Source organism: Pelobates fuscus, chromosome 1, assembly GCF_036172605.1.
Source record: "Pelobates fuscus isolate aPelFus1 chromosome 1, aPelFus1.pri, whole genome shotgun sequence".
Lineage (NCBI taxonomy): Eukaryota > Metazoa > Chordata > Amphibia > Anura > Pelobatidae > Pelobates > Pelobates fuscus.
The window spans coordinates 403,007,335-403,030,083 of record NC_086317.1 but is presented as its reverse complement, the minus strand read 5'-3'; the positions used below and the strand labels follow the sequence as shown (position 1 = coordinate 403,030,083).

The 22,749-nt window shown below is 46.3% G+C and overlaps 1 protein-coding gene across 1 annotated transcript in view; it reads left to right on the top strand.

The window, feature by feature from the left end:
• The first annotated feature begins 5,278 nt into the window (after positions 1–5,278).
• The window catches only part of LOC134569137 (chymotrypsin-like elastase family member 1), a 118,740-nt gene continuing 101,269 nt past the window's right edge, over positions 5,279–22,749 (top strand). The window contains exon 1 of the mRNA XM_063428052.1: positions 5,279–5,319. Within this exon, the coding sequence (XP_063284122.1) occupies positions 5,280–5,319 (40 nt within the window). The 5' untranslated portion in view covers position 5,279. The remainder of the gene's footprint in view (positions 5,320–22,749) is intronic.

The following is a 22,749-nucleotide window of genomic DNA, read 5'->3' as shown; positions in this document are numbered from 1 at the left end:
GAGAACCATGATCTGGAGAAGAGACGGCCGGCGTTGAGATTACCGACAACCTACAGCTAGCCTGGGACAGATCTGATAGTTGTATTCTCCTACATTTGGACAATATCGCGGCAACCGACTACACAAAACACCTGGACGGAGTCTGGTAACGGACTCTAATAATATCGGAGGACATTTACCATTTCTAAATTACACGCAAGGTTACCCTACGACTAGGGTTCCCTCAGAAGATTACCTGTTTCGTGACAACAACTGACAACGGGACTCCTTGGTCACCATCGCATGACGGAGATCTGGGTGACACGCACCTCGCCACTACAGCAGAATCGAAGGGGCTCCCGACCCTATTGACTCCATTCTGGGCTATCCACTGCCCTTCCACTTTCTCCCATTTTACGGACAACCCACAAGATACCATCGGAGACTTTGGCGGCTCATGTTCCACGACAGGACTTTTCGTATGCTGCGAGGCGTCATACGCTCCAGAACCAGTATCGGAATACACTCGGTTATGGGTCTTAGTCGTGGTTCTCTCTATTCCTACGGGTTTGTCCTGTGGATTTGGATACTCACTCCAACTAACCCTCGAGGAATCTCACAATCGAGACAGCCTCTCTCTCTCCCTTTGTATACTATACCTTTCACACCAGTTATGGCCACCACCTTACCGAGTGGACACGTTGACCATTGCTCATATGGTTGCGGTGATCGATTGGTTATCAGTCATTCGGGTCATGGATGCGTCTTAGACATCCACGACGCATCTTCCTTCGCCGATGTTCATTGGCCGGGTCACGAGAAGAGAATTTCAGGGTGTTCTACTTCCTCGGACTCTTCACACATCCTGTGTTGTTCCATAGCGTTAAAAATGCAAAATATGAAGCCTCCTGTCCTGTTATAAAATTGTAGATTATGCTAGCGCAGTGTACCTATAATCTTAATTTTATTAAGGACAGGAGGCGAGTATTTTCCCACCCTGCTTTTTCCCTCCCTAATTATCATTCCTTGGGTTGTACTTCAATAAAAGATTTGAATTCAGGGGGTGTGGTTGTCTCTTTATTACATGGTTTATTTAATTTCACATCTTGAAATTACGACTGCTATCTGTTATGATTTCCTAATACATACAATTTGACTATATTAATGTCTCTATCATAGCTACCTATTTCGGTTAAAATATTCTTGTCTCATCTGATAAATTCTTTTTACGTAAAGTACTATGGAATAAACTGGCATTTTATAAACAGTAATATTGATTATGCTAATAATAATAATAATGAGGACAAACAGTTCATTTCCAAATCCCTTTCACGTCTTTTGTTTCTTTTCAGTTTGATTCTTCTTCATGGATCAATACATGGGATCGTCTTCGCACTCTACGACAATCTTCCAGTCGGGATTTGGATCATTTACAGTCTGATTCTTCGTCGTTATCATTATTTATTGTAATAGCAGGATATGTTTATGATTATCTCGCACCAAAGAAAGAGGAAATGATGCAAGAGGAAGGGCCTTTTATACCCTATGGCAATGTTTTTTTCACTAAACTTTATTGTTAAACCTGTGCTGCTGGAGTTTTAGTAAAGAAAGATTATGCTAAATACTCGCCTCCTGTCCTTAATAAAATTAAGATTATAGGTACACTGCGCTAGCATAATCTACAATTCCTATCAATTGTGAGTTAAAAGTCCCTCTTGTGAGGTAATTGTATTTATATGGCACTGTGTTATATTATATTGTGTGGTATCCTTATAAGGATTTTGTTCACTTTACGGAATTCCAGATTCAAAGATTTCCACCAAGTCTTGAATGATAACACTAAGAGAACTTTAATTAAAATCCATCACACAGTAAAATACACTTTTTTAAGTTCATTTCAATTTCTTGACAGTTTAAAAATCAGATCACATTTTTTTAAAAATAAACAAAAGTGGTCAATTTACAAAAAAATCACAGGCTATTTGATGACACTTCTACTAAATCATAGAAACATAGAAACATAGACATAGAAACATAGACATAGAAACATAGAATGGCAGATAAGAACCATTTGGCCCATCTAGTCTGCCCAATTTTCTAAATACTCTCATTAGTCCCTGGCCTTATCTTATAGTTAGGATAGCCTTATGCCTATCCCATGCATGCTTAAACTCCTTTACTGTGTTAAATTCTACCACTTCAACTGGAAGACTAATCCATGCATCCACTACCCTCTAAGTAAAGTAATACGTCCTGATATTATTTTTAAATCTTTGCCCCTCTAATTTAAGACTATGTCCTCTTGTTGTGGTAGTTTTTCTTATTTTAAATATAGTCTCCTCCCAAGGCCGGCTCTACCTGTAAGGCGACCTAGGCAGGCGTCTAGGGCGCAACTAAGCAGCGGGCGCCGGAGCCCTGCGTCCGGAATCACTGGTGCAGCTCCTCATGCTGCGCCGCCTGAGTGCTTTAGCAAGCCCCAGGCGGCGCAGCACTGCTGTATGGAGGGCGGTCGGATTTGAGTGACCGGCATGAGGGAAGTGCAGAGCGCTCCCTCCTGCAGGTCTCTCAATGTAGCGTGGCCGTGCGGTGCGGAACATGAGACAGGAACTTCTGTTACCTGTACCCGGCCACCGTCGGACTGACAGGAAGTGCTCACTCAGAGTGGGTAAGGACCACTAAGAGGGTAAGGGGACCACTAAGGGGGGGAAGAGGGTAAGGACCACGGGGGGGGGGGGGGGGAGAGAGGAAGGACCACTAAGGGGGGAAAGTAGGGGAAGGACCACTAAGATGGGGGGGGGAGAGGGTAAGGACCACTAAGGGGGGAAAGTAGGGGAAGGACCACTAAGAAGGGAGGACCACTAAGTAGAGGGGAGGAGGGTAAGGACCACTAAGGTGGGGGGGAGAGGGTAAGGACTACTAAGGGGGAAAGAGAGAACAACCCTAGGGGGGGAAAGAAGGTAAAGACCACTGAGAGGGGGGAAAGGGGAAGGACCACTACGGGGGAGGAGGGCAAGGACCAATAAGAGGTTTGGGAGAGGGAGGACCACTAAGGGGTCTGGGAGAGGGAGGATCACTAGGGGGTGGGAGGGAGGACCACTAAGGGGGGAGGGGGAGTGAGAAGACCACCAAAGGGGGACTGCAGAGGGACAGGGGGCCAAGGGAGAGCACTAAGGGACAAAAGGGGAGAACACTGAGGGACAGGAGGGAAGGGAAGATCACTAATTGACAGGAGGGGAGAGCACTATTTTTTTTTTTTTTTAAATAGAGCTGCACCCCTCTCAGTCCCTATCCTACCCCACAAACCCTCTCGTTTACACTACACATACACAGTGCATCCCCACACACAGACACACCCAAAACACACAATGCATCCCTTACGCTCACACAAACACTCATTCTCTTACACACAGAAACAAAATGCATCTCTCAACACACTCAATGCCCCCCTTACAGACACACACTGCATTCAATTACATACACAGAAACACACCTTGCATCCCTTACACACACACACACACACACACACACACAGAAACATACAATGCATTCCTTACACGCAAACATACCCTGCATCCCCTATACACACACTACATCCCTTACCCAAATTGGTATCCCTATACACTACATTCCATAACAGCACATACACATTACATCCTCTACAATAACACATAACACATCCCCTACACACATACACTCCACTCCCTGAGAGAACTCATGGGTGGGCCATGAAGGTGGATTTATGGGTGGGCATTGTAGGCATACTCATGGTCAAGCCCTTGGGGCCCAAACCTTAAGCTGTGTTAGGGGCCCAAAAATGGAGCTGCTTCCTGTTCGTTAATTGTTGTGAGCACTGTTACAAACAGTCTCCAGAGAGCCTCTTCTACACCAGACCTGTGGAGCCAGACTGAGCCCATCATCAGCCTCTTGTCCTCATCTGGTGGTAAGTATGCAATCCAATATATTATTAGTGGCACTAATCTCTAATTTACCTCACATTAAATGAATACTATTGTCACCAGAAGCACTACAGCTTAATGTAGTGGTTCTGGTGTCTATAGCCTGTGTCTGTAGGCTTTTTAATGTAAACACACTGTCTTTTCAGATAAAGGACACTTTGTGCAGACTGGCGTTTGCCCATATGATAGAGCATATTGGCGGGGCATTGTGATGTCACATGGTGGGCAGGACACATGGGGGGCATCAAAACATGTTTTGCCTAGGGCAGCAAAAATCCTTGCACCGGCCCTGTCTCCTTCTTTACTGTGTTGATTCCCTTTATGTATTTAAATGTTTCTATCATATCCCCCTGTCTCGTCTTTCCTCCAAGATGTACATGTTAAGTTCCTTGAACCTTTCCTTGTAAGTTTTATCCTACAATCCATGAACCAGTTTAGTAGCCCTTCTCTGAACTCTATCTAAAGTATCAATATCCGCTTGAGATACGGTCTCCAGTACTGCGTACAATACTCCAAGTGAGGTCTCACCAGTGTTCTGTACAATGGCATGAGCACTTCCCTTTTTCTACTGCTAATACCTCTCCCTATACAACCAAGCATTCTTCTAGCATTTCCTGCTGCTCGATTACATTGTCTGCCTACCTTTAAGTCATTCTGTACTCTGCCCTTGGGATTTTACGTCCAAGATGCATTACCTTGCAGTTATCCACATTAAATGTCAGTTGCCACAACTCTGACCATTTTTCTAGTTTACCTAAATCATTTGTCATTCGGCTTATCCCTCCTGGAACATCAACCCTGTTATATATCTTAGTATCATCAGTAAAAAGACATACCTTACCATCAAGACCTTCTGTAATATCACTAATAAAAAATATTAAAAAGAATGGGTCCAAGTACAGATCCCTGAGGTACCCCACTGGTGACAAGCCCATTCTTCGAATATACTCCATTGACTACAACCCTCTGCTGTCTGTAACTCAGCCAATGCCTTACCCATTCAACAATATTGGAATCTAAACTTAAAGATTGCAGTTTATGTATAAGCCTTCTATGTGCAACAGTGTCAAAAGCCTTACTGAAATCTAGGTAAGAAATGTCTACTGCACCACCCTGATCTATTATTTTAGTTACCCAATCATTCTTGTTATGTGAGATAATATTTTGATATGTTTACAGCATAAACATATTTGTTATTAGTTATATGATTAACTTGTTGATAATGTTCCCATTGGTCCCATTGTTTTCAAAAGATTCTAGTTCACTTCAATTTTCCATCCACAATCAAAGTATAAAAGAGGCAATGAGTCTTAAACAAAGCCCATTGAATGAGAGTTACTCAAAATGTTCCGATTCCTTCTCCTTTTGGCTCTAGTCCTTTGTGGTAAGTTTTAAGTTTTGGAAAATAACAATTGAAATTCTTATTAGAGAAGGAGAGAAATATTGTCCTATGCTGGGATAATTTTAAAACATAAATTTTAATAATAGAATAGATAAAAATAAAAAATAATAATTATTATAGAAAGTGTAGACAAAAAAAATGCTTACAAAAACCTAAATGTGTGATGAAGGAATTTAGAATAGATAATATATGAAACTTAAAAAGAGTATTAAACCAATAGACAAAATGTCCTTAGACAGAATGTCTGTGTAGACAGACCTAAGGAAACATATATATCTTTACTATGAATTCTAAAGTCTCATTAGCTAGTACGGTCTACAAATGTGCAAGGGCTAATGTTATTAATGTTATTAATGACGTTATTAATGTTGCAATAAAGTATACAATTGCTGATCAAAAATGCAAGCTGAACAGTAAATGCATATCGCCTAAACAGTTATCTTTGTTGTCAAGACTGTATATACTGTGAGATGCTTTAAATAGAATGAAACTTTTTAAAATATATTTTAATTGCCGGTCTGCTTGCTAACGTATTTACTGAATTGCAAAAAATGCTGGAGATTTTAAAACCTATTAGTGCTAGTTGACGTTACAAGTAGGATTCCAGAGTGAATCTATTAAATGAATGTAACTTTTATCTGTGCCTTCAAGGACACCTTTCTGTATTATCGGCTACTGAGCTGACTTCCTAACGGAAAATTCTATTTAGTGCTAGCATGCATGAAATTTAACATCCAGAATTTATTCTAATAGATGTGTGACGTTCAACTGTGCCTTCGAGGGCACCTATCCAAATAAGTAACTGCTCAACTAGCTTGCTAACGTAAGAACCACCTGCAAGACACAACATTTTTGTCTGCAGTGTATCACTGTGCTGTATCAGCGCTCGCCGTGATTTTGCAGATGGCTAAATCAGTCAGAAGCCCCAAGCCACCCAAAGTGTTAAATAGATTATTGAAGAGCATCCCAAGACTTTGTATTAATCAAAATAAGAGTGGTCAAAGAAATTAATCGAGAGGCTGAGTCTCAAGCCCCGGCGCGCATTTCGCCGGTAAGGGGCTCTTCAAATTTTACTTAAAATTCTTAGAATATTCTCAGATCTCAGCATGTAGAATTCTGTTAGAATTCAAAGAAGGTAATCTGACTTCTGTACTAAAAGTAGAATTAATAGTATTGTATTGTAAAAAGAAAAAAAAAGATAACTTAAAGATGTTTCGAACTATTTCAAATAGATAACCTGAAGAATTATCAAAGTATTATGAGAAGATATATTGAATTAATTTTATTAATACATAACTAGAATGCATATATTATTTGTATTTACATTTTTATTACCTTTATTTCATTATTTTTTTTTGAAATTCTTTATTTTTGAGTGCATGGATAGACAAGACAGCTTACTCTGCCACAATAGCGTTCGTAAGCATAGATATATCACATTGATGTTATATTTATGGCATTTGAGCAGTGCACAATTTTTATATATAAATGCATTAACAGAGCATGGTTTACTATCGGTTACTCATTACAATGAAATTTACTCGCTTAATCTGCGCTTGTTAGGAAGAGCATCCATGCTAGCGAGGGTCAGTGCTTGCAATATAACTATTTGAAACATAAAGTGAGAGCATTGATTTTAAGAGTACTAATAGTTCCACCTAGCTACGCTGGCATCTTAGCTTAATATGCAGACCTCACCTTTGGCTGTAAGTGAAGAGATTTATGAAATGAAAACCATGATATTTAAGTGTAGGCTACCAACAAAATGGGAGGTGAGTGCATGGTCTGGAGGCTTTTTTAGTCCCAGCCTTTCTAATGTTCTGTTTGTCAGGACAGGTGAGGTGTGTGATTAATTTGGGAAATATACCGTAATGCAATATATGGTCTGCATTTGTGAAATAAATGAACATTAGTACATTACTCAATGTTAGGTACACCTTATGAGAAACTCTGCATGTTGCTGTTCTGATTATTAGACAGGTTTGTGTCCATATGTCAGTCCCAGAGGCTAAGATGGAGGCATGCCAGGGGCTCACAGGAAAGCCTGAACTTGTCGGGTGTCCGCTAGGATATACCAGGGCTGCAGTGCCATCAGTGCCTGTGCCTTGAGACAGTCCGGGGCTTCTTGCCCGTTCATCCAAAGCCCTGTCTATGTGGTGGCCGGAGTTCGCTTGGCATTGGGTATGTGTCATGCCGGAATGTACCTGTCACCCAGACGTGAAACAGTGCTGTGCCCGAGTGCCTCATGGTGCTCCTGTACGGAGGTTCGCCATCTTGTGAGCCTTTGTTTGTTCGAGTCCCATTTGTTAGGCAGGTGTCTTGCCGGTCAGCCTTAGTTGCTGGGTTCTCTGAGTAGTCGGCAGCTTGTGTTATTTCATTTTTTAAGTATGTCCTGGAGTGTAGACTTGACTGGAATTGCCCACTGGGATACCAGGACATTTCCCAGTGGGCCGACATACCTTTAGGCACAGTGTGCTCCCTTCCTAATAGTCACTTCATGTAGCATGACTGAGCAGATCTTCTGTATCCTCTACATGGTCTGACAGGAAGTGCTCATTGAGAGCACATTCTTTCAAACTGGGTAGAGGATACACAAGATCCTCTTTCTCAGTCTGCTCAGCCACGCTACAGGATAGGTGAGCAGACATAGGGGGGAGAAATTAGACACATGGATGAGCTGGGGGAACACATGAAGGGGCTGGGTAGGAAATTAGACACATGGAGGGACAGGGAAGGGAATGACACAAAGAGGGTCTGGAGAAAATGAGACACATGGAGGGGATGGGGGAAATAAGACACATGGGGGAGCTGGGGGGAATTAAGACATTTGGAGGGGCTGGAGGTGATGAGACACATGGAAGGGCTGGGTGGATGAGGCACATGGAGGTGCTGGGAAAGACCGAGACACACAGGGGCTGGAAAAAAAGAGACACACATATTGGCAGAGAGAGATCCACACAAAGAGATTTGGAGGAAGTAAGAGAAAGAAAGGCTGTGGAAGAAAGAAACACACAAAATTAATTTGGGGGAGAAAGAAACACACAGGGCTGGGAAATGGGAAAAAGAGACACACAGAGGGGCTGAGGAAGGGAAACAAGAGGGGCTGTGGGGGAAGAAACATACAGAAGTGCTGATGTGGAAGAAAGAGACACATAAGGGCTGGGAAAGGGGAAAAAGAAAAAGACAAATAGGTTGGGGGATGGGTGAGCAGAGGCACACAGAGGGGCTGGTGAAGGGGAGAAGGAGACAATGTGACTGTAGCGGATGCCTGGTATTCCACAGGTTAACTCCACTAAAGATCCCAGTGAGGCTCAGGAACAAGTAGTAAAAATACCATGAAGTAATAATTCCAGCAAACAAAGTAATCCACAAATATCCCCATACAGATCCCAATGACCGGACGACACACAGCATCAGGAGCAGAACTGACTTTTAATTCACACTACTTCCTTATAAAGCATTCTCCCATGCAAGGGAGGGATTTACAATCAGTGGTACAGTATCCAATCATACTTGAGTAGCCGCCCACACATCTCCTCCTCTTAGCCTGACTCATAATCCCCTTATACAGTACACAAATTCCCTGGGTTTCTGGATGTACCCCTAAACATAGGGGTACCCCTTTAAATATTACACCCCCTGGTAGCTCTGATCTAGGTGAGTGACATATCCAAAAATCACCCATATCAGACCAGGGGTTCGGGAGATTTGTGGAAGTAGTAAAAAGACCGACCGCGCTGGAGGGAACAGAAGAAATTGGTTCCATGCCTTTTGGCCCTGCGGTTGGTCTCAGACAAAGGGAATAAACTGCATGAAAGACTTGTGCTATGGAGACAAGAGTTCGCATTAATCCCCTTGTGCGGTTGTTTCTTTCTACCGAACAAATTTACGGCAGTGTGGAGGTCTCAGCGGTGTTTGCCTAGCCGAGTGTCAGATTTGAGTTCCAGACACTCGACGGCAATACACCGCTGTTCGGGAGTTAAAAATGCCCGCTGCCACGTGTTCGTCTCACGAATGGCGGCCACCCAGAGAACAAAGAACCCACTACATGAAGGGCCAATTACCCGTTCGCAACATTGTTGCAAACGGTAATTGGAGGCACACTTACTACTGGGGTGGTCTGACTGTTCGGTAGTTTCACTCTCATAATAACTGATAACATAAATAGATTTCTCCTTGATATTACGATCATAGTTGACAAAAACTTTTCATGCAAGGCCCTGATGGACTCAGCAGGACATTTTCATTGATGTTCATTTTGTTAAAAAGAATGCTATACCTATCAAGGAGAGAATATCACCTCTGGCCGTTGAGGCTATTGACGGGAGACCACTCTCTCAACCCTTAATTAACCATGAAACCTTGCCCATTAACATGTCTATTGGTGCCTTACATAAGGAAGATATAAAATTCCAAGTTATTCCATCTCCTTCTTGCCCTATCATATTAGGCTTTCCTTGGCTTAGTAAGCACAACCCTCATATTGACTGGGCTAATGGGGAAATATTGGAATGGGGAAAGGATTGTAATGGGAAGTGTATGTTACACCTCACCAAGAGAGTGAGTACCATTAAATTACCCACTACTAGATCTCAAACCCCCAAAGTTCCCATACAATACCGCCTAGGGCAGCACAAAACCAGGATACACCACTGCCCATCACCAATATGACACGTAAGGGAGCTAGTAGTACGGTATGGTCTAAGGAAGCTATAGAGGCTTTTGAACTTTTTAAACAAAGGTTTGCTTCTGCCAACATACTGAGACACCCTGATACCAGCAAACCCTTCATATTGGAAGTCGATGCCTCAGAAACTGGGGTAGGGGTGGTTCTTTCTCAAAGGGAGAGGTCCACTAACAAGTGGAACCATGAAGTATCCTTAGGACCAGCAAACAGAATGATGATCACAGCGCAGCCAAAAGATATGTGCATACAATGAAAGAATAAAACTGGAAACAATTGTGTGATTTTTTTTATTATTCTCAGATTGTTTCAAGAATATCCCCTGTCAGACAGGTTGTATTGTTTTTGTATTTATGAGCTACCCCCTTCTTTGATCTATACTCCTCCCTTTGGTGTTGTATAGATTTGTTTTTGTTTAAACTCATTTGGTGTAAGTGAGGTACACTCTTGGGGTGTTAGCTTTTTTCCTTTTATCTTTCCTGGGTTTTATACAGTACACCTTTTGATATATTCCCATATAAACAGTTACACAGACACATTGATACACACACTGCAACACATGCAGATACAGACACACAGCTACAAACACTGCAACACATACAGTTGCATGGACACACTGAAACACATGCAGATATACAGATAAAAACACTGCTACACAAATACACACACTGACACATATACAGATGTACAGTCACAGATACAAACACTACCACACATGCAAACACTGCCACAGATACAGTTACACACAAATGATACATACACACAGATACAAAAACTGCCACACATGCAGAAACACAGACACACAGATACAAACACTGCCACACATACAGTTGCACAGACACATTGCCACACATGTAGATACACCATAGGCGTGCGCAGCCTATTGCATAAGGGTGTGAACCCTAAACCCTAAAGCACAAACACACATGCCGCATATATACATATATATATATATATACATGCATACACACACACACACACACACTGCTGTGTGTGTGTGTGTGTGTGTGTAGGTGCTGTGTGTGTGTGTGAGGGCGCTGTGTGTGTGTGTGTAAGTGCTGTGTTTGTGAGGGTGCTGTGTGTGTGTGTTTGTGAGGGTGATGTGTGTGTGTAAGGGTGCTGTGTGTGTGTGGCTGCTGTTAGTGTGTGTGCATGTGAGGGCACTCTGTGTGTGTGAGGGTGCTGTTAGTGTGTGTGTGTGTGTAAGGGTGCTGTGTGCGGGGGTGCTGTGTGTGTATGTTTGTAATGGTTGGTGTGTGCGTGTAAGGGCACTGTGTGTCTGTGTGTGTGTAAGGGTGCTTTGTGTGAGGGTGCTGTGTGTGTGTATGTGTGAGGGTGCTGTGTGTGTAAGGGTGCTGTATGTGCAAGGGTGCTGTGTGTGTAAGGGTGCAGTATGTGCAAGGGTGCTGTTAGTGTATGTATAAGGGTGCTGTTAGTGTGTGGGTGCTGTTAGTGTGTGTGCTGTGTATGTAAGGGTGATGTATATGTGTGTGCTGTTAGTGTGTGGGTGCTGTTTGTGTGTATTGTGTGGGGGTGGGGGGGGCATTTAGTTAATATCCCCCCTCCCTTCTTACCTTTTGTATGCTGCTGCCATCCCTGATGGTCCAGTGGTGAGTGAACTCTCGCAAGATCTGAGTGTTGCCACGGCAACGCTCCGACCTTGCGAGAGGGACCTGGCGAAGCTGCTGGCAAGAGCTCCTCGGGTTCTCTCCTGCCTCCCTCTCTGCCTGTGGGTCGGTGAGGGAGATCTTTGATTTCCCTCACCGGCCCATGGAGGGAGGCACATAGTGCGGGCCGGGGGGATTAGGGTACACCCAGCACATCCAGTGCGCACGCCTATGAGATACACCGTCCCACATATAGATACACTGACACACATGCAGTTACACAGATACAAACACTGCCACACATGCAGATACAGACACACCGATAAACACACTGACATGCATACAGAGGTACAGACACAGATAAACACTGCCACATGTACAGTTACACAGACACATTAATACATACTCACACATGCAGATACAGACACACAGCTACAAACACTGCCACACATACAGTTGCACAGACACACTGCAAATATACAGATACAAACACTGCTACTTAAATACACACACTGCCATACATACAGATATACGGTCACAGATACAAACACTACCACACATGCAAACACTGCCACAGATACACTTTCACATACACACTGATGATACATACACACAGATACAAAAGCTACCACACATCCAGATACACAGACAGACAGATACAAACACTGCCACACATACAGTTGCACAGACACATTGCTACACATGTAGATACAGATACAGAAACACTGCCACACATACAGACAGATACTGACACATATAGATACAAACTGACACACATAAGAAAATGCAGGCACTGGCACGCATGCAGATACACAGATACAAACACTGCCACACATGCAGCTATACAGACATACATACAGATACACACACTGACACATACACACTGATGATACATACACACAGATACAAAAACTACCACACATGCAGATACACAAACACAAAGATACAAACGCTGCAACACAAACAGTTGCACAGACACATTGCTACACATGTAGATACAGATACAGATACACTGCCACACATACAAATGTACAGTTACACAAGTACAAACACTGCCACAAATGCAGATACACACATTGACAGACATGCTGATACACTGACACAGGCACACTGGCACACATGCAGATACATAGATTCACAGATACACACTGCCATACATAAAGATGTACAGATATTCAGATACAAACACTGCCACACATGCAGTTGCACAGACACACTGAAACAAACACTGACATGCATACAGATAGAATGATACACAGAAACACAGATACAAACAATGAAATACATACAGATACAGAGACATACAGATACACACAGATATAAACATTACATACATACACCCCAAAACACACATACAATTCCCCCAGTTTTCTAACTTTTGGGTGCAGGAGGGGGGCTCCTGCTGGCTGGGGCTGTTGGGAGTTGCGGGCTTGCTCCTCTCTCGGTCTGCCCCCTTTTATCTTTTTCCAGTGCGACTAGGCCTGTGGAAGCTGGGAAGAAGTGAACGTTTCTCACGTTTCTCACTTCCTCCCAGTTCCTGAAGATCAGAAGGGGCCTCCAAAACCGCCCACAGGGACCGCCTCCAAATCCCGCCCACAGGAATACACACACAGACACAAACACATTCACTGATACAAAAGGACACATATACACACACACACATACATACTAACAGACATCATTACTGATACGCATATAGGCATACATACTGACACACACATACATACACACATATACAGACACACAGGTGTACATAGTGACAGACAGACATATACTAACATACATACAGACACACATTCATAATGACATACAGACAGACAGACATACATACATTCATACTTGCATACAGACACTGATATCTATACACACATACATACACTGACATTTATACACACATAATGACAGACAGACAGACAGACAGACAGACATGCATACACAGTATACATGCATGCATATAGACATACATACATGCATGCATGCATACATACATACATACATACAGACATACATAGACATACATAGACATACATAGACAGACATACACAGACATACACAGACATACATACATACACACACACACACAGCTCATTTTTCAGCCACCCTCCTGTTTCTTACCTTTTCTTTGCAGGAGGGTGGCTGGGGCTGATAGGATTCGGCGCGGGTGTCCCTCTTCACTGCAGGGCTATCTCTCCTCCCGCACGGCTGCTTTTTTTTTTTTAAAAGGGGCCCGGTCACGCTATAACACGGCCACAGTGCTGACCGGGCCCCTGAAGATATAGGGCCCATCGGGTGGCCCTAAGTGCATTTTCCGCCGCTACATGTGGGGCCCGGGCGGCCGGGCCCCCCAGGGCCGCCGGGCCCATAACAACCATCATGGTTGTCACCCCCTGATGGCGGCCCTGGTAGGCATGGTGACAGTGTGGTGGGGCAATGTGTGGGAGAGTGACAGTGGGGGTGGTGACAGTTTGTAGGAAAGTGACAGTGGGGATGGTGACAGTGTGGTGTGGCAGTGTGTGGGAGAGTGACAGTGAGGGTGGTGACAGTGTGGTGGGCCTGTGTGTTGGAGAGTGACAGTTGGGATGGTGACAATGTGGTGGGCCAGTCTGTTGGAGAGTGACAGTGGGGGCGGTGACAGTGTGGTGGGGAAGTGTGTGAGAGAGTGACAGTGGGGAAGGTGGCCGTGTGTGAATGTGTGGCAGTGGGGACGGTGGCAGTGTGTGGATGGGTGACAGTGGGGAGGGTGGCAATGTGTGGATGTGTGACAAGAGGGTGGCAGTGTGTGGATGTGTGGGGATGGTGGCAGTGTGTGGACATGTGACAGTGGGGACGGTGGCAGAGTGTGAATGTGTGACAGCTGTCTGTGCTGGCGGCCGCAGGGGGAACTCTGATTGTGGCCGCAGGGAGAGCTCTGATGGCGACCGCAGGGGGAGCTGGCTCTTCTAGCGGCCGCAGGGGGAGCTGGCTGTGCTGTCTCAGCTTAATGAGACCGGCACCGGAATATGACATCTTCCGGCCCAGGTCCTATTAAGTAGCATGCGAGGGCGGGGGAGCAGATACTGCACAGACAGCTCCCCTTGCAGCCGCCAGAAGAGCCAGCTCCCCCTGCTGCCGCCAGAAGAGCTCCCCTTGCGGCCGCAGGTCAGCCAGCTGTCTCCCCGGCCCCAGGTGCCAACAGCCCACTGGGATATTTCCCGGTATCCCGGTGGGCCAGTCCGGCTCTACTCTCATATGAAGCCTTTGTAGGCCCTCCAATAAGGAAGCAAGGAGCAGAGTTGGGGCAGAGCCGGGGGCGGGACTTCGGCACAAGGAGAATGCAAGCTAAAAGTTACAGTGCTTGGCTGCCAATGAAACTTAGGGCATGGGGACAGTGTGCAGTTGCACATAATCAGCCTGCGGATGTCAGTTCCGCCATTACAGAATTTTTTGCGCGTACCCCCAAGGGAACTGAATTGTACTCCTGGGGGTACGCGTACCACAGGTTTGAAACCACTGGTATAGGGGATTCTGATGTCACACCCAATGCTGGTCCCCTGAGCGACCTTAGGTGCGACGGTTTTCCGGACGCACCAGACAAGTCAATCTGAGATGCCCCTTCTGGCCACAATATAAGCAGAGCCCCTCTTTTCACCTATATTGTTTCTCCACCACAGACAGTTTGGTCACCCCTAGTTGCATGGGCTCAGTATCTGTAGATGAAGAAACATCAGGTACTGAGGCTCGAGTAGTTATAGGCAATGTAGGACGTCTAACACGATTCCTCTGTTGCGCTCTCTCCCTTAACCAGTTATCAATGTCAATATGATAATCGATAAGGTCCTCTAGAAGGACTGGAAGGTCTCTGACTGAAACCTCACCCAGAATCATTAACCAGCTCCATGAATGCATATACTAAGCAACTATTGTTCCAATCCACCTCAGAGGCACGAGTGTGAAAACATACCATACTGTGCTATTGATCTATTTCCCGTCTTAATCCTCATAAGAGATTTAGCGGCACACCTCTCTCTACCAGGTGGATCAAACACCTTATGGAAAGCTCTTACAAAGGTCTTATAGTTATAAACCAAATCTTTGTTTGGGTCAGGATACCAGAAAATCACAAAGAAATCACAAGGGAATCTCTAGGAGCACTAAACGAGAATCTATCAAGAAACCACAATAGGGCAATGATTAGGGGCTAAAACAAGCCTTTAATAGGCTTACCTATGTTCTAATAGGCCACGTCATCATTGCCACTCAAAATAATTTACGTTTGCAATGATGACGTGGTCACTTTACTAACAGGCGTGACGTCACACCTCCTTTCTATATATATAGATGTCCTGCCACGCAGATCGGTCAGACCGTGCGCCATACTCAAGTGCACTCACCTCCTCCTGCCGCACAGTCTGACCAATCTGCGTGGCCGTCCATCTATATATATATATATATATATATATATAGAAAGTAGGCTTGACGTCGGACCGTGCGGCAAAAGGAGGGCTGCGCGACTTGAGTGGGGTAAGTACATGCTACAGAGACATACATAGGGGCTGGATAAGGGTAAAATGAGACACACAAAGGGGCTGGGAGAAAGTAAAAGATACACAAAGGAGGATTGTAAGACATGAAAAAGGGGGCGTTGTAAGAGACATATAAAAGGGGTGTAAAATAAGCAAAGGGATGGGGGATGAGATATACTAAAGCAGGTGAGACAATCAAAAGAGGGAATACAAAACACAAAAGGAGGCAAGAATTTGAAAAGGGGGGGTTAAGAGAAACACATGTGAAGATGCATTTTTTGGGGTGTGGGGGGTGCGAGAAATAGTTTTTTTCCAATATATACATGTATGTACGTAGTGGGGAATTTCGATGCAGCATAATACATAACTAACCCCATTCAACCCCCCAATAACGACAGACAACTTAGTATGGACGAAACAGGCCACCGCATTTATTATAACATAAAATAAATTACTGCATAACACATCCATAACTTTATTTATTAATTATCTTCTTTTTTCTGTAACCAAAAAACGTTAGACATAAATAAGCATAATTTAACATATAAACATATAACTCAACACATAGGGTTATACAGTGATCCAAACGTCAATGCCAATAAACATACATTGTTCCTAATTAACCTCTCCCCTCGTCATAAAATCATATCTTTCCAATGCCCGCCATCAGCCGACCTTATCCACGCTCGATGGGCATGACACCATAGGTAACCTAATGTTAACCCTTTGAAGCAGGGGAGGTTGAGACCTGCAAACATATTGAACTTACTCCATCCTTAAACATAACCCCTCAAACTTAATTGGCAAGGACATACCCCCACAACCAGACCCACTGTTTAACCCCTAAAATCAGCAGGGAACTCCACCAAAACCACCCGTGGTCTGTTCCACCGCTTCCTGTAGGGCGAGATTAAAAATGTCGAGCCTGACCTCCGTAAGGTGTACACCACCCCCCCCGAAAAAAAATTGGCCGCCTCCCGTATGGCGGACCGGGATCCCCCAAACCCCCAAAACAAACTGGAAAACCTGCCTGTTAAACTTGCGTCGGCAACGCTCCATGGCACTCTGGCTCCGAGCGCCACGCCAATAGTTACGGGCAATGACCTCTGACCAGACCAAGCGCACGTTGGGGAACAAAACTAAAATGCAGGCTAAGTCCCACTTCACCGCCGAAATCAAATCCCAAATGGGCACTGAACCCAGATCATTCCCCCACCAGGACACTCGGCACCCCCAGGAGATAGGACAGCTGCCCCACCTCAGGGAGGAGCCGAACCCACCTCATACCCCTCATACCGAGCCATCAAACCTCTGCTTCGGAAGGCGTGAAACCCAACCACTCACCTCCAGGCTGAACCGCTGCACGCTGCCCAGCCCAGTAAACATATGAATGTCCGATGATCCAAATCCTGAGGGGAACCGAAACTGCGGAAAGAAATTACGTCAGTAAACCAGCCGGGTGAACATAGGAAACATAACGTCTCGATTCCCACCTCCCAATTCTCTGAACCACCTGCCCTGGCATGCCAAGTCTAGAGGCCTCGGTAGCCGCCTCAATACAGAATGAATGGCCCGCAAAATCCCTGCTATCTAAACCCATGGCTTCCGGCCCCAGACAAAACACTCTAATAAACTGGAAATGGGAAAGGAAACTACCATTCCCATGCACCAGGAGGGGTAGCGCGGGAGGAGGGCGTAAGGCACAATACTCCCCAAAGGACCAAACAGGACAAACGCCGGAACCCGGCGCGGCTCCCAACCGGACCCATTTTCCCCTCCCCAAGACATCCGTCTAAGAGCGGCGGATCCTGAATGAGATCCGATCAGTAGAGCACGTAACGTCCCCAAATAGTACCCCCCCCCCCACCTGCTGCCAACTGGGGCACACCAGCTCCCCAATCTGCATGGCACCAAAGAATGTCAGGGAAAAGGCCAGGCGAAAGAGCCGAACCTCGAATTACGAATGGCAAACCCTGTGCAACACCTCACACAGATTAGTTAGGAGAGTGCCCGAGACAGGACGCCTTGAGTCTTGCGAAGACACCCTCCCCCGCTTCAAACCTTTTAGTGCCTGGCGAACTATAAATGCTTTGGTAGCATCTTACCCACCCCGCAACTTAAACAGGAAGCTGAGTCCCGCCAAGCGCGCAAAAATGGCCAAGGGAGAAAACCCAGCGGCCTCCCAGTCCCCCAGGAGAAAAAACCTTGTTATAGTGGTCCCATGTAGCCACAGTGACCAACCCCTGGACCAATTCCATTAGTCTGTCAGACCCAACAACCACATCTCTGTCGGACACAGGACACCCTCCAATTCGGCTTGCGGAGCCACTGCCCAAAACACGTCCTACTTGGAACAAGAGAGAGCATCGGCTATCACGTTGCGAACACCCGGTATGTGTACAGCCCTACAATACACATTCAGCTCCAAACAGCGCAGAACTAAGCACCGCAGCAAGCGTACCATGGGGGGGGGGGGGGGGGGGAGAGGCAGAGAGTTGGTTGATAGCTTGCACCACCCTCAAATTGTCGCAATGGAAAACCACTCGTCTGTCCACAAGCAGGGAACCCCATACCTCCAAACTCACCAGAATAGGGAAGAGCTCCAGAAAAGCCAAGTTCCGAGTGAGCACTGCCGTATGCCAGGCCTCCGGCCAGAATGGCCCCAAAACCGGCAGTGCCAGCTGCATTGGTAAACAAGTGGAGGTCCGAATTAGAAACCTCTGGGGCCTGCCAGTATGACCTACCATTATATGAGGCCAAAAAGGAATCCCAGACAGCCAAGTCAGCCCGCAAGGGCCGCTTAAGCTGGATAAAGTGCTGGGGGCGAACAACCCCAGACATCACTGCCGCCAAACGCCTGTTAAAGATACGCCCCATGGGCAATATCCGACAGGCAGAATTTATTTTACAGGCAGAGATTGCAGGCCGCGCACCTGGATCTTACGCTGCCCCATGGCTCGAGACACTGCTAGATGCAGGTCCAGGACCTTGTCTAGGGGCAACCGACATTACCTGGCCACCGAATCGATTTCGATGCCCAGAAAACTAAGGCACGAGACCGAACCCACTTTATTGTCATGAGCCAACGGAACACCGAATCGCTGAAAGACCTCCCCGAGAACCCACAGCAGGAGGGCACAGACGTGTGACTCTGCCGGCCCTACACACAGGAAATCAGCCAGGTAATGCAGGAGGGAAGCGACCCCTGCTTCCCTCCGCACCACCCATTCCAGAAAAGCACTCAAAGTAAAAACAGGACAGCCAGCAACCCGTAGGGAGGCACATGTCCACAAAGAACTGTCCCTCAAAGGCACAGCCCAGGAGATGATGGCACTCCGGATGCACCGGGAGCAGCCGGAAAGCAGAGCCAACAACCCCCCGGGCCCTCTGCCCGCACCATGCGAACCGCCGCATCAAAGGATGCGTAGGAAACCCTGCAAAGCTCAGCCGAGATGTCATCATTCACCGAACCCCCTTGAGGGTACGACAAATGGTGAATCAAGCGATATTTACCAGGTTCCTTCTTAGGCACCACGCCCAAAGGAGAAACCCGCAAATTAGGCATGGGTGGGGCGGAAAAATGGGCCAGCCATCTGGCCCAAGGAGACCTCCCGATCCTGTTTTTCCCGTACCACCTGAGAATATTCCCGGACAGACTTGAGGTTCCGTACGGAGAGCAGCGGAGGGCACTCAGAGAAGGGGATCCAAAAACCCTGCTCAAACCCGTCCATCATGGTCCGCGCCGCGGCCCAATTCCTATAAAGGTCGAGCCACGGGCGCATCGCGTTACCGGGGTCATCGCACTTAGCCCCATGTCCCCTTTCTCGCCCGTTTTGCCCTTCTTGAAAAAGTGGGAGGCAGGATGTTAAATTTCGTTAAATTTCCAACAACAGCCTGGCCTCTTACCAGGGCCCGATGGGGAGGAGGATGTGCCCCTACCGCCCCCCCAAGAAAGGATGAAAACGCACCCTGCTGGGGGGCTGGATGGGTCATGATGGAAATATCCATCTGGTCCCACAACAGCGAGGGATGCACTGCAAGCCGCTTTTTAAACTGCTCATCGTATCTCCACCAACCCAGCCCCCCATAGGTGCGACAAACGTTCGAGATTGTGTCTTTATAACAGAAAAACGCGGAGCACTTCTAGGGAAACTTCTCCCCCACCACGCTGGCCAAAATAGAGAACGCCCGAATCCAATTCCCAAAGGTTTGGGGAATTTTCCGATAGCTGTACTTTTCCCTATCCTTTTCTGACTCCTTACTGTCCTTGTCTGCCACAGGAGGAGCTTCCTCCAACGGCAGGAGTGAAAATTTCCACAAATTCCCCTTTCCAAATCTTTTCCCTGATCTCCTGCTTCAAGTGCAAGCCCAGAGGGCCAGACCAGCACATGTAAGCAGCGCCCCACGCCGCGTCCAAAATACCCGGCTCGAGACAAGCATCACCCGAAGCGGAACCAACACTGGTCAACACGGGCACAGGGGATCCCAGTTGCACCGAACCGCTACCCACCCCGGGCGGGAGCCTAGAAGGGGGTGAAGACTGAACATTAGGGGGGACCTGGGCGGGGGACCAAACCGACTGAAGCTGACCATGAATGGAATTGACCCCACTGATCTAAAAAACCCCGAAGAGCTGAGAGGAACCTACCCAGCCCGGGACCCGTAGCGCTAAAAGTGGGGGGATCATTGTACTAACCGGTTGCAGCCTGGCGATCCAAGCACTGCACTGCATTCATAGAAGGCTGAGGCAAAGAAACAGAGCTTCCAGCAGCCACAGAAGACATCAGCTGTGTTCCAGGCGCCACCTGCTGGACGGGTCCATGAACTGCAGCAGTGTCCTGAGAAGAAAGCAGCAGAGAGGATGTGAGCCCACGCCCCATAGGAGATGGTCGAGGTAAGTAACCTGCAGAGGGGGGAGTGAGCCCAGGCAAGGTAGAGAGAGAACAGATGAGAGAACAGAGGGGACCCAGAAGAGAGAGGGAAGGGACCTGGGGGGGGGGAGACCTGAAAGGGGGGGGACAAGAAAGGAGGAAGGGGGGGATAGGCCCACTAGAGGGGGAAGGGAGGTAGAGTAGCCCAGAAAAGAGGTAGGGGGACCATGGGTAAGCTGGACCCCTGGAAGAATGGCCAGCACCAACAGGGGGAGGATTGGGGACAGGAGACATAGAGGAGAGGACACTGGCAGAGGAGGCTCCTGACAGGCAAGGGACCCCCCCCCCCCGGATCCCCAACGGCGGTACAGAAGTAGAGAGGGCTTACTTACCACCCCACCTTCCCGCCAGCCACGAGGGGACCTGGACCACATCAGTTGCTGCCCACCGCCTCCGGCCTGCGATCCAGTGCTGGCGGCCGGGGCAGATGGTGTAGAGGGAGCCCACACCGGCAGCCCTACCTCCAGTCATGCTTGCAAATTGCTCCCTTAGTTTCCGGCCACCATCTGGTGCTGCAGCAGCCCAGAGGGACACCAGGATCGCCTCAATATCCATCACATCAAGCTGTGGAAAACTACAGGTCCAGACAAACAGGAGCAGGGGACAAGAAGCTGTTTGCTGCCCCGAATCCCAAGTGGCACTGAGGTAAGACCACCCCCCCACTAACTCACATAGAACCTAACCCCACCCACACACTCCTACATGTTCCCTTGTCCGCTTAGCTGAGCTATCTCCCCAGGGCCTTTAACCCCTTAAGGACACATGACATGTGTGACATGTCATGATTCCCTTTTATTCCAGAAGTTTGGTCCTTAAGGGGTTAAGCTAGCAATCCTGCTAACACAATGTAGAGGTAGAAGTTGTAATTGATGTGCTTCTGGCAGTAATACATATATAAATATATGCATGCATATTGTGTGTATTAGTAATATATATATATAATTATGCCTCTAATATTTACGCATATATTAATATAAATGCATTTATGCTTAATACATACAGAAATTTAATTAATATGTAACATATATGTATTGAGCATGCATTGGCCCAGTCTTGTTGCACACTCCAGCACAATGACATATTCAAAGCGAAGAGAACACTCATAGGACTTCATAATGAGCAAGATAACTTCACAGCATACATTCATTTTTGTGCATCCACAATTGTATGCTTTAAAGGGAAAAAATACCCTACATAATTTCTTCTGTTTGGAAAGACATCAGTCATTGCTGCTCTTTGTATTGGTTCTATTGTCCGGGATAACCCTATATACTATCATGATAAGTTCCCGGTTCCATGGTAACCTTCAATTTTTTTTATTTATTTTTTAAACAAACAATGCTATTAAATTTTTTACAGAATCTGGTAAAACCTCCATTTTAGACAGACAATTTCACATCTTAATGAACCCTTTCCTTTGCTATAAGGAAAATTGTGGATGACCTTGATAATTGAAACTACCTGCTTTCTTTCAACTGGCTGTAGGTTTCAGAGATTCTATCTAAAGTCACAGGCATTAAGTAATGATTCTCAATGCAGGGTTAATAAGGGATTTATTTGCCTCCAGCGTTATACAGCTTTGATCAGTATCCTCTCTAGTCCCATCAGCCTTAAAAGGACAATTCAGGCACCATAAGGCACAGTAACAACTTTTTCTAAATGATTTAGGAAGATTTTGGAAGAGCAGA